Here is a 13,229-nt window from a genome sequence, read left to right as displayed (position 1 = left end):
CTATCCCATCCATTTCTGCAAAATGTAAAAAAGTTCAAAGACGTTAAAATCAATTTAATTTGGTAACCTAAAAGAACAAAATATTTTGATCAATTATGTGAATTAATAGCCTTCTATCAATTATGTGAATTGATAGCCTCAGCCTTCTTTTCCACTGTTACCAGTTTACCAGTCTTGCTCAACACAGGGGGGGAATACTTTCTTTGACCTTACTTAATTTCAAAGATCCCTATGTTTGCTGACAACAATAATGTGACAATCTGGGAATACTAAATATCACAGTAGAAAAACCATACATCTACCATACAGCAGAAAATTCTTAGGACATATAATCACATTGCAATTGAATGACAATTTTAAACTGCCACAGTTCATGACCAAACAATGAGATTCCTGTATTATTTTCAGAAGTAATTGCTGGATTATAGCCTTCTTGAACAAAATATTTAAATATACACAAATAATACTTTTACCCACTAATCAACAGGACAAGTTATAGTCAAAGTTAAGAGATTCCTACATAACCAGCTGAACCAGACGTGCAGTAAAGAACTCAGCAGAGAAATCCTTCCACAAATTGCATACTTTTTCAAAACATCTTTAATAATTTTAGTAAAATCAGTGGGATGACTTGAGTGAATAAAAGGTTTTTGAATAATGGCCTGAAAATCATTCAAAAGGAAAGCAGATTCTTACTGTAGTTCTGTGGAACAAATTCTGGGTTCTTTGGAGTTTTGAGTTTAAAGGACACATCCCCGATAGTGACAGTATCACCTAAGAAAAGAGAAAAGAAGTCTTTTATTTCCCAGATACTTTTAAATGTTCAATGTCTTTATATTAAACTCCTAGGCCTACCGTCATCAGGCTGTGTGTTCACAAAGCAGCCTCTACTGTGTTTGAGAACTATTAGTTTACCAGCTAGGCTCTGCTGCTTTTCAATAGAAGAAGTACCAGGACAATTTCCATTTAATTAATATTACTTCTTTTTTTTTCCTTTGTTGTTATTATAAACGTAACTTACTTTGTTGGGAGCTATGGAATTCAAGCTCACTGTAGAACCCCATTCCAGCTACCATTACTGATTTACTGGAATTAAATCTTTAACCTGTTTGTCTGCAGATCCAGCAGTGAAAAACACTTGTAGTTGTGATGAGTTTTCAAGTAGCCTGAAACAATACCTGTTGGAAGTACAAAACGACATACTCATGTCAGTGGGTCCTTGGTGTACTCTCTTGACTCCATGGCAGCAGAACCTGGCACCTTTCCGAAGTCTGAGAGGTCTCAAGCATTTCTTGCTCAGAGTTTCACCAAAACTAAAGCACCTCAACATTTTATTTACTGGTCTCTTACTAGGACCTGCCTGTCTTATCCATCTTTCTGCAACCACAGGCTTGAATTAAATTGCAGGGCATGCCCTGTGTTCTCTCTCTTGAAAATCAAAAGTGAAATCTAGTTTGCAGGCAGGAAATGGGCATGTACCAAGCCAGTGGTGGTCACACAGAAAAACAGCATAACACCCAAAACTTGTGAAGCCAAGAAAATGAGCTGCAGACTGGTAACAAACCCAAAGTCTATTTTTTTTAAGAGACCATCTGGGCCATGCAAATGAGTTCACAAGCATTAAGACCATGAAACCAAGATAACTCTAATAAAATGATGTTTTTTTCCATTACTGCTGCTAAAGATGACGCCACCTTTGCTGCCCAGCAGGCACTGTAGTGCGTGCATGAGGATGGAGAGATTACCAAAGAAAGACTCCTGCATAGGGGTGCAGTTTTGCCACAGTACTGATTGCACTACCTTTCCATGAATTGAGACAAGTTTTGGAACTGTGTCTTGAGCTTTCTCAGAAAAAAAGATGTAGAAAGTACATAGCCCATGAACAAGATCCTTGTCCTGCTCCATCCCAGAGGACCCAGTCTGTGGTTACCTATCTCCAGCACTGCATAAAGAGTCAAAAGGTTCAGAGGACCAATGCTGGAACCAGAGAGGGAGATGCTGAAGAGGAAGCTTGTCCAAATTAACATAGGGAACAAAAACTCCTCCCATACGTACTGCAGCTCTCCCTTCCGTCAGCAGTAAGTCTTCCAGCACACAGAGATGTTACTACTCATCTCACAGGACTGAGAATGGTTCTGGACATGACTCACACAATCCATGGGAAAGGTTACACTTTTAGGACTAGATTTATAGCACTTGGAGGAGAACCACCTACCACAACAAAGAATCGGCAAAAAACAGATTATAGCTGATTTCCTCCCAAATTTAAGGGCTTAAGAATGATGCTGAGGTTGGGAATCACAGCCTGACAAGCCTGCACATAGGTCTTTATGTTGCTCCTGAAGTCCCAATAATCAGACTCCTTTTTTTTCCTTAAAATATTAGCAGAAGATGGCAAACTGGTGGTTGTGCCTACATTTTACATGCCAGAAAATGGGAGACTTAGGCAACAGCAGTCCTGCCAAATACACACTGGCCAAGGATTCATTCATCCCTGGTCCTAAGGACAACCAGCACCAAACAGTTCCCACCCTTCCTGTTAGAGCTAAGCACCCTTCTCTAGTAGGTCTGTGCAGGAGCCAAGAAATGGAATGGTCCCAAACAGAGCTGGGGTTAACCTAATGATCAAGCAGCAGTTTAAGGCTTTAGCTCATTTCCTGACCCACACTGAACTTGCAGTTCAAATGCACCTAAGAATACTGTGCCCTCTTCAGCCTGAAGCATTCAAACTCACTCCAGAAGAAAGCCCTGCAACAGTTTAGGGGCCTAGTCCCCACTCTGGGAACTACTACATAGTCACTGGACAACATACATACCACTGCAGGGAGTAAAATTTTGGCTTTGGCTCTCAAAAATCTCCTATCTCCAAAGCTAGGGTTTTGCCAACTTTCTGGAAGTCTTAAAGTAAGCAAAACTATTTTATTGCCTAAGCATCATCTCCCTTTCCCTTTCTTCTGTTACAGCTCCAATCATTCTTACTGGTGAACAGCCAAGGGATTGACCAAAATGCCTTCAGGTTGATGAAAACATCCTAGGAGCCTGCTGCTTCATGTGAAAGTTGACACCTGGTTGATAAGCTCAGCTAGGAGGAATTTTAACATTCCAAAAAGAGCACATTGCCTGATACATCCTTAGGAAATTAGCGCCACCTTATTTTCTCACTACTCCCCAGACAACATGCAATGAGACAAGAGTATATGACTAAACAGCTCCTAACTTAAATCACCTCAATTTAAGTTGTAAATACTCTTTCATGCATAAATAATCTAGAACACAGTAGGGACAAGATGCTGAAACAACAAGGTGTTGGACTTTTTCAGTGCATTGGAATTGCTATGATCTACATGAGATTAATTACCTACATTATTGATACAGCACTGAAAAGCCTTAGTTGGTTTCCTGTACTCCTTAAAAACAAAAACACCCCACAATTGAGTTTGGTCTAATTGAAAAACTGTAAATGTGTCTCTCCCAGTGGTATTTATGTCAGCCCATAACATGCTAACCCTGATGAACACATCTGATCATGCCCAAAAATTACACAAATATTCCAGCCATCAATGGACCCTACCATCTTTCATGAAAAATGGGCTGGGGGAAAATACATGCAAGATATCGAGAAAGCTCAGCACACAAAATCCCAAGCATACAGTCAGGACATTCAGCTTTAACAGGTTTGTTGCTGCCTGGAGAGACACTTTGCCTCCAGCTTGCATCTGCCCAAAAAGCAAAAATATTAACAGTGTTTAACAGAACTTCAAGCAACAATAAACCAGGACAGCAGAGCCTATTTTCCTAGCTAAATGAGCACAGGGGGGGTTAGCCCACTAATCTTATCACACACTTCCACCTGGGCTATATTTTCTGGTCTCAATTTGTTTCTTCTGTACTTGTTTAAAATCTCACGTTTTGTTACCCCATTTCCACTGCATTTCCAAACTCTTTGAACAGAGATGTCATTCCAGCCAGCCTCTTTCCCATGTTTCACCAGCTGGCAAGGAACTGACAACAGCCTGCTTGGTAAAATGCTAGTGTTAAATCAGTCTCATAATTTGAGAACGTGTATCCTAAATCATTTCACTCCACAGCAAGTTACGGAACAGCCCATGAATACTCCAACCTACCTCACAAGTTACTACCACAGTACTGTGGACAAAAGCTATACACACAGGGCTTTGCAGTGAAGACTTTGTAGTCTACATCAGGCTTGCTTAGGCAAGCAGTGAAAGTAAGAACCCAGTGGCACATCTCCCACACAGAAAACAGTAATCTTTGGTGCCATTGTCTTTGGGGATAACAGTGGGATACAAGCAGCGTCTGACGTACACAAAGAAATATGGTTGCTGAAAACAAAACAGGAGTGAAAATAAGCCAAAATCCAAAATGTAAGCGGGACACCCCATGAAGGGGTGGACAACATACTAAGCAGGTCATTTAAGAGCCCATTCAATATGGGTCAGAAATTGGCAGGACATAAATACTGACCCAGTAATGGAACCCTGAAGAGACTCTCTGAAATGACAAGATAGGAAAACAGCCTCAATACATGCAGCGAGCTCTTTCTAATTGTACCTGAAATAGACAGGTGTGAATTACATCTCTGGCAAAATGGCAATTCGCATACGCACATACAGCTAGCCAGTAACTGCAGTGCTCTGAACTTGATACACTCTCTTCTTTAGAGCTAAATATTACACAGAAAACAATATTAATACATACATCTGTTTTTTTATGACAACTAACAAGGTCTCTTCAGGTGAGCATGCCTATTTCTTCCACTCAGTCCCCTGAGCTACTGAACAGAAAAGCAAGACCTCCAGCCCTAAGCCCAAGGGGCAGAGGCGGCAGCCAGAGGTTGGGAGAGCACTTTGGCAGGTCACCCCTGCACGAACACCCTGCATTTTTATTCTCTCCAGCATCTCCTACTCACTGTTCTCTGACATGGAGTAGCAGGACTTGATGGACCTTTGTTCTGACCTGCTGCAGATGCTTTTATGTTACAATCTCTGTGAGAAAGCTTCTTGAAGATGCAGCTTTATCATGAGCTTGGCACCTTTGACCAATCTTCTATTTAAGATTAGTATCACACCAACTATCCCTCTCTCCTCTTCCCTTCCCAAAAAGAGACTATTTCCTAATCCTACTACTTTTTTCCTGTATGTCGAGAAGAAAAAGCCACTGCTGTTTAAATTATTTACAGCAATGCTGGTCATATCTGAGGATAAACAGATTTCTCTCAACTACAAGTTTAGAACTTAAGAAGCAGAAAAAGGTTTTATTTCTTCTGCTGGTCATTTCTCTGGTGAAATAACCCTTTGAGAAGGAAATTAATAAATTTTAAATGGCTATTTTTAAATAAGCAAATTCTGCAGCAAAAGAAAACACCCTGCACAGACCCACACGTGTGTTTATTTTTTTGAGTACACAACAGAAACAGTTCCAATCTCATGTATAAATCTTTATATGTTATCAGGGGTTTTATAAGACAGTACAATGAAGCTTCGGGAACATTAAGGCTTTAGGTGGCTGAAATGATTGTCCTTTGTCACTTTATTCCTGAATTTACGTGAGATTAACACACACTCCTATAGTCACCTTAGTATATTACACATTCACTTGTATGCAGACCATCCATCTGGTCTCAAAAGCCAGTAACAGCAAGAGCATATTAAAACTGTGAAGGTGCTAAACTCTGCTAACATTAAGTTCTGTGTGATAAGATCACACCTGTTAGACAAAAGTTCAAAATCTGTACTATACTCAAATGTGTATTTCCAGGTCTTAATCTCATTCTAATGTGAAGGGGGGGGGGAGGGATGCTTCTAACTGACATTTAACCAGAACATTTCCATAAAGGCATAGAAGAGTTTCAGCCCTCACACATGAAGAATCAAATTATTCTGAAGAAACAGAACCTTTCCAGGGTTTGGGATTTTTAATTTTTCCTCAACTTTCTGAATGCATTATTCAGAGCGGGGAGAGTGGAGAAGAAAAACCCACTAACCTATTCTGCATCTTACATTGTTACTGGCAGCCTCCCAAACCTGTATGAGGGACAGAAACTCATTCCCCACAGTCACTAGGTTTGCTCCTTGACTATCACTGCCTCCACATACAGATGTGGTGGAGCTCAGCTGCTGCCAACAGGATGCAGCAGACTGGCAGCTGCTGCTGACTGAAACAGTTGGATGTTTACACAAAACCCATCTCCAATCAAAGAAAAAAAAAAAAACGCTTCATTTAAGTCACCCTTTTATTTTCTTTTTTATGAGCAAAAGAAAGCTTTTCCCTCTAAGAAACCAAAATAATTACTTCAAACATAATATTTGATTACTTGATTTCTACTCAGGATTATTCTTAGATGGCCTGGTTTTAATTTTTCAGTTTTGAAGCTAATGCTTCTTTTCTTCAATTGCCTATTTTAGGCTAATTATTCTATTTACACATTAAAGTCCACAGTGTCACTGAAATAATATCTTGGTATTTACTCCAGGAAATTAACTTTTCCCTCTATTTTTCTGCATTAGCAGAACACCACGAATGTGGAATCTTATCTGACATTTCTCCCATCGCTGGAAGTGTTCAGTGCCAGGCTGGATGGGGCCTTGACCAACCTAGTCTACTGTGAGACATCCTTGCCCACGGCATGGGGGTTGGAATCAGCTTATCTCTGAAGTCCCTTCCAACCCAAACCATTCTGTGATTCTATGATCCAGTCATGTAGGAAGCTTACAATAATTTCAACAAAAAAAAAAAAAACCTACAACTCACTGTATCAACAGAATCAATTGAATTTTTTAATTGAAATTTCCCATTTACTGAAAAGATAACCAAAATAGTCAAAACAGCTCTAAAATTCACTGTGGCATCTCCTATGCAACTATTCTGAGCCCCTGAGTCTGCCAAACAGGTTCACCTTCAGGCTTATGTATTAAAATGGGCAAGACTTGAAGAACACATCAACACATATCAGGACTGTAACAGCTGCTAAACAGGAAAACCTGAACTTTGAAGAACTGCCAAGTATTAAAACTCAGAAGCTATTTAGTGACATCTACTCATAGGAACAACAGTGAAACCCTACTGAAAAAAGTACAGAAGCTTATCTGCCTGACAGCTCATCCTTTTCTTCCAACTATATCACAGTGTCTAATAGAAGACACTTTTTTTTGTCACCAAACTTTTATCTCTTAAATGTTGGAATAATTTGAAATAACTCAAGCATAACTTTGCAAACTTTCGCTTTGAAAATCCCTTCGTTTGCTGCCTTCTCAGTTGTGCTGATGCAACAGCTGTTTGTAAGGACATGCCATAATCGAATCACTGGAATCATTTCAGTCACCACAGTGTACCCCCCTATGTACAACTACAGAGGCAATGGACAATAGCAGGAATGTTAAGAGAAAGATGAAAAGAATAATGTCTCTTAAACAGGTTTTGCTGATGAAAAAAAAAAAAATATTGCCAGAACCACACTCCCAGCTGTCAATAACATGAACTTCAACAGGATAACTACATAGGTAAAGTCAGAAAAGGGAATGTGCTGGGAAGAATTTACATCCATCATCAACCAGTTCTGTAGTCTTTGAACAGTTGGTAGACCTGGGAAAAAAAAAAACAAAACAGAACAAACACCCAAACCCCTCCTAAACACACAGTCCCTCTCATTCATAGCCTTCTTTCAGCTTTTAAATTTTTACCACAATCATTTACATCCTGTACAGTGCTGAGTGACATTACAGGATTCTGAAGATTGATAACCAGTTTTACAACTGACTGTGCTCTGCTCATCAGATACTCTTGTATGTATTACTGAGATCTTTTCGGCTCTAAACATAGGTTTGATTAGGAAATGGGGCTGGCCAGCTTTTGGAAAGTAGAGCTTTCTGAATAGGCAGAGCTGCAGAAAACAGTGAATAAAGCTAGCATACATTTTGTTCAGCTCAACTGACATGTAAGTTGTTTTACACATGGTGCGCAGCAAAGCACACAAGACCTTCCTTTGCCTGTGCTATCTGAATAAGAGTGATTTTTATATTTCAGCTCTTCAGTTTTCACAAAATTCAATGTTTGTTCCCACCAATGCCTTAAAGCATCTTTGATATTGTGGATTCAGTCAGATTTTCTATAAAGTTTCATATTATATACAGATAGATGCAAATAATCAAGTGTTAGTGAACTGATTTACATAGAACTTCACTTTGATCAGCTCAAACTGCGTTTGAAATAATAATTCATCACAAATAACTCTGCAGTCTACAAAACCTTGATTTGTTTCAGTCTTTTGAAAGGAAACACAAAACCTGCATTAAAAATTAATCTGACAGTCATCCTTCCACAACATTTGTTACTATAAATTGTTTCCCTCATTAGATAAGTTGCAAACCCAAACCCTTCCAGGATATTCTCATTATCCCTTAGCCACAGAGTACCTCTGTCTTTGAGACTTCTCTTTAGCTTTACCACCAGATATACCTAGCAGCTCCTCCACAGCCCCCAGTGCACCAATAAGCCATACCCACCTTACAAACAGCTGAAAACCTAAGCGTGGCTTCTATACACACAACAGGACAAAAACAGGTAACAGTTTCTCTCCTCCACTTAAAAGGTACCATCACTGACAGTAAACCCAATCTGGCAGGGATGCCAGATTCAAATTACTGAGCAGACAACAATTTGCTGTTTACCTGACTGTTAACAGCTTCCAGCCTCTTCACAAGTATTTTCTTTATTGGTAAGGAAAAAGACATGCAACCTCAACGCTGCTTACAGTTAGACCTGTAATTACAGTAGCTGCATAAAAATAGCAAAACCATGTACTGCACACAAAATTTCAGACTACCTCTTTGTAACTTTAGTAAACTCAAAGGAATTATAAGGCCTGCAAAAGGACATGCAAACATCTGTAAAACAGAATTTTAAAAAGAACAACAAAAACCAAGTAATAAGTATTATTCCTAATATGAAGCACTCAAATGAGATGTCTCAGGTGCTGGGAGGGCAAATATCCCTAATATTATCTCCTCTTAACATGTATTTAATAAACTACATGATTGTCTAGAGCTTTGGATTTAAATCTATCACCATTGTTAATTGTAACTGGGAATACTCCTACTATACATATACGATGTTCATTAATATTGCTAAGTTACACCCAGTTACATTCCACAGCACACGGAAAGTAAGAAGTATTTTTAGTAATACTACATTTGCTACTGTTTCATTCTGCTGAATTTCTTTGTGCTCTTTAAGTTCCTCACTCCAACAATGGGCTCAAAAGTCCTGAGCTACCTTCTTCAGGTGCTTTTATCATACATTGTTAAGTTGTTCCCTTTTATCCCTATTGGTTTTAAAACAAATAACCCTAGGGTTTTTTTCGGTACTTTTCATAAATAAAATATTTTCTATTCAAAAATTCTTACAGGAATTTTATGGTTATCAATTCTTCAGAGGCTTTCTTCTTGAGAAACTAAATGTATATTTAAAAAATAACATCTAAATAAAAATAATGAACAGAATTTTTAAAAAGTAAAAATGGAGATAAATGGTATTCAAGGGATGGAATTAAGAGCTTTAGTGACTACCCCACCATCAGAATCACTTGCTGTCATTCTATCTCACCGATTTACAGCTGCTCATCACTTGCTCTGAATTTAGTAGCTATGTTGCTTTTGGCATTGATCCAGAGAAGTGTGAGCTCTCACAAGCATATATCACCACTTCCAAACGACACTTTTGTTATGCACAGGCTTGTCATCTGCCTCAAAGGTCATCAGAGGATATCCCAGGACAGCTCAGGACACCCTCTTTAGCATTGGCAAACTCAAGGTCAACCCCCTATCTCATTACGCGTACGCTGCAGGCACACTCACACACACATCAGCCTCGACAACCGTTAACACGGATATGTCTTTGCCTTCGCGGAAGGACAATGGCATTCCATGAAGGAACAGAGAGCATCACAAGATGGGAATAAACCGCTTGATGGAGAAGCACAGTTCTGAAGGGTACAGGCTCCGAGGCTGCTTCTTGCTTCACTAAAGTAGAAACTATGGAAAGCCGCACCAAGCGTCCCTGCAAGCCTGTCACTGAACTCTGCCCTTTCCTTCCACGCAGCACTCAGGCGCATTAGCAGAAATACGGACTTTAACGCAAACCGGGCAAACCAGCAGCCACAACCCGACTCCAGGCCTCCCCGTAGGTTCCCTGGCTGCGGTGCGAGCGGGGCTGTCCACATGCCCACACTCCCGGGCGCGGTGGGCCTGCGGGTTGGCTGGGGGAGGCTGTAGCGAGGCTCGGGTCAGGCTGGGCCCCGCGGGATATCGGGGTGCAGCGTTACCTGTGCCGTGCAGCGCCCTGACCTCCAGGCGGCCGGACCGCGCTGCAGCCGCGCCGCCGCCCAGCACCTGCCGCAGGAGCAAGCGGACCCTGCGCGCAGCGGGGGCCCCGGCCCCGCCGCCCAGATACAGCACCCGCGACTGCATGGATGCGGGGAGACCGCTGCCTCCAGGCCGGGCCGGGTTGGGTCGAGCCACCCGGCGGAAGGAAAAAGCCGTAGCACAAAGTCCCACCGGAAACTAGCGCCGGGCCGACCGGCTGCCGGGGCGGGTTCGGGCCGAGCTTCCCGGTGCCGGCGGGGTGGCTTGTGGGGGTGTAGCGGTGAGAGTCGGCTCTTGTCGGTCAGACGGAGGCAATGGCGGGCGGACCCCCGAGCCCCTTCAGCGGGGCACTCCGCTGTGGAGGAAGCGATTGATACCCACCGTGTGTTCAGTCCGGGGATCGGGTCGTCAGCTCTGAGAGGCGCGTAATTTTATGTGTTAAAGAGGCTGAACTCCGTGGCTGGAAACGTTTAAAACGCCCTGGAAGGCAAGGCGTGGGCAGTGGTGGCTGAGGGAGAATCATGGCGCCAAAGGTATCTCCTGCCTGATTGCTTAAGTCCTGCTGAACTCATGGGGCCTTCTGTCCCAGTGGCAGTCTCACCTGTGTTCTTGGAATTAAGTTGTTTCATACTTTAAGGAGAATTGGAACCAAGTTACTCAGGGGTGTTGTTTTGCACATGCAGGGTTTAGGTGTGAGATTTTTGTAAAGGATAGGTTTCAGAACTGGCTTGTTTCAACTAAAGTTGCTGCTCTTGGGTCTGTATAAATTTCAGAATAACTTGTGAAAGGCTGAAGCTTTCACAATAACAAACTAAGCCTAGTTTCAAGGAAAATCCAGTTGAGACTTGGATCTCAGAACCAGTGAAAAGATAGGGAAGGAGCTTAGCAGAAAGCAGAAGCCAGAATCAAATCACTGACCTTGTCACCTGTACTTCAGTTCTGAGGTAGCTCAGTGTCCATGGGACTGGGAGAATTTTTCTCCAATAAATCTGCCATTTCTGCATGTTTTAAGCATTGAGCAATAATCCCAGAGGACAACCACGAAAGAGTGAACTAAGCATCAGTTTAAGCATAGACTTTTAAACCCTCAGAAGATACTACGAGTTGTGAGTCATAGAATGGTTTCGGTTGGAAGATCATCTGGTTCCAACCCCCTGCCATGGGCAGGGACACCTTTCACTAGACCAGGTTGCTCCAAGCCCGATCCAGCATGGCCTTGGATGGCGCAGCCACAGCTTCTCTTGGCAGCCTGTGCCAGTGCCTCACCACCTTCATAGTAACGAACTTCTTCCTTATGTCTAACCCTCTTCCAGTTTAAAGCCGTTCACCCTTGTCCTCTCACTACATGCTCTTGTAAAAAGTCTCCCCCCAGCTTCCTTGTGGGCTCCCTTTAGGTACTGGAAGATGCTCTAAGGTCTCCCCTGAGTCTTCTCCAAGCTGAACAAGCCCAATTCTCTCAGCCTGTCTCCATAGGAAAGGTGCTCCAGCCCTCTGAACATCTTTGTGGACTCCTCTGCACTCTCTTCAACAGGTCTATGTCCCTCTTGTTTTGCTGACCGCAGAGCAGAACACAAGTATGGGATCTCATGAGAGTGGAGGGGGAGAATCGCCTCCCTTGACCTGCTGGTACACATTCCTTTTGATGGAATTTAGGATACAGTTGGCTGCAAGTGCACACTGCTGGGTCATGTTGAGCTGCTCATTGACCAACCCAGCTGATGCTGATATAGTTTGAGATGCATTTCTGCAGGTCTGTATTAGGTGATCACTTAAAAGAGGTGAGATTTCATGTTCTTCAGTGTTTCCTGTTGGCTAGAGTGTTGGTTGGGTATAAATTCTATTCTTAGTACCTAATATAGGTCTATGAACCTGCTTCCTGGGCCTAAGGCTGCATAAACTAAATTGAAGCATCCTTTTATGGATATTGCCCTAATTTCTTGTAAGCTGAAGATTGCAAATGCTGGAGGCTAAAGGTAGTCTAAGTAACAGGAAGGTCTGGCACAACAGAGTAGAATGCCAGTGAGGCAAAATAACAATGGAATTGTTTCTGAATATATCTTACCAATCTGGGATATTAAATTATAAGATTACTTTGATCCTCTTGTCATATCTATAGAAAAAATAATATAGTGATAAATTGCAACAGATAAGCAGTTTAAATGCATAACCTGAATACTGAATAGATTTGATGTTGTGCTGGAAATAATGAGACATTTCAAACTTTTGTACAGATTCACATTAAAATTTCACTCTGTGAATGTTCAAAGCCTCTTTTTACCTCTGTGTGTGTTTATATATATATATATATATACACCTGTCAAGCTAAATGCTTTAAATTTCAGCCCTTTTTGAGTTACGACTATGAAATGTTTTGCTTTTTAAAGCATTATCTTAAAATTCTGCATTAGTCAACTTTTCTGAAACTTTAAATTCAGCCTTGAGTTCAGCCTCCAAAATTCCATTTGCAGCAACAGAGAACTATGTTTACTGATTTTCAAACCATTGCTGGGAAAGTTGCAATGGAAACGTTATCTCTGTGCATAATTATGGGGAGGAAAATTTTGTTGAATATATACATGTATACACACATGCATAAACAATTTGATGCACAACTTGAATGCTGCGTGATTTTATGCTGTGCTGTCAATCCTGACACCACTCAAACTTTAGCATAATTTAATAATGTGAATGTATAGAACCTTGTTTTTCTTGTATATACATGTGTCTACCCACATGTAAAGTTCTATCTGGCTATACAATATTACATTAGTGGTTGAATATGGCATCTGCTGTGCTTGCTAATCATAACTGATATATATATGCTTTACATATCCTGTACTTGCTCACTCC

General features: G+C 41.3%; 1 protein-coding gene across 1 annotated transcript in view; it reads right to left on the bottom strand.

The window, feature by feature from the left end:
• VWA8 (von Willebrand factor A domain containing 8) overlaps positions 1-10,581 on the bottom strand; it is a 179,089-nt gene extending 168,508 nt beyond the window's left edge. The window contains exons 1-2 of the mRNA XM_062636836.1: positions 10,340-10,581; positions 697-774 (exon numbers count right to left, since the gene is read on the bottom strand). Coding sequence (XP_062492820.1) covers positions 697-774; positions 10,340-10,484 — 223 coding nt within the window. The 5' untranslated portion in view covers positions 10,485-10,581. The remainder of the gene's footprint in view (positions 1-696; positions 775-10,339) is intronic.
• Positions 10,582-13,229: the final 2,648 nt, after the last annotated feature.

This window comes from Pezoporus occidentalis, unplaced genomic scaffold (assembly GCF_034315485.1).
Source record: "Pezoporus occidentalis ecotype Australia unplaced genomic scaffold, CSIRO_AGI_Poc_V1 ctg5, whole genome shotgun sequence".
Lineage (NCBI taxonomy): Eukaryota > Metazoa > Chordata > Aves > Psittaciformes > Psittacidae > Pezoporus > Pezoporus occidentalis.
Note: the sequence above shows the minus strand (reverse complement) of the source record. Positions and strands in the feature narration are given on the sequence as shown.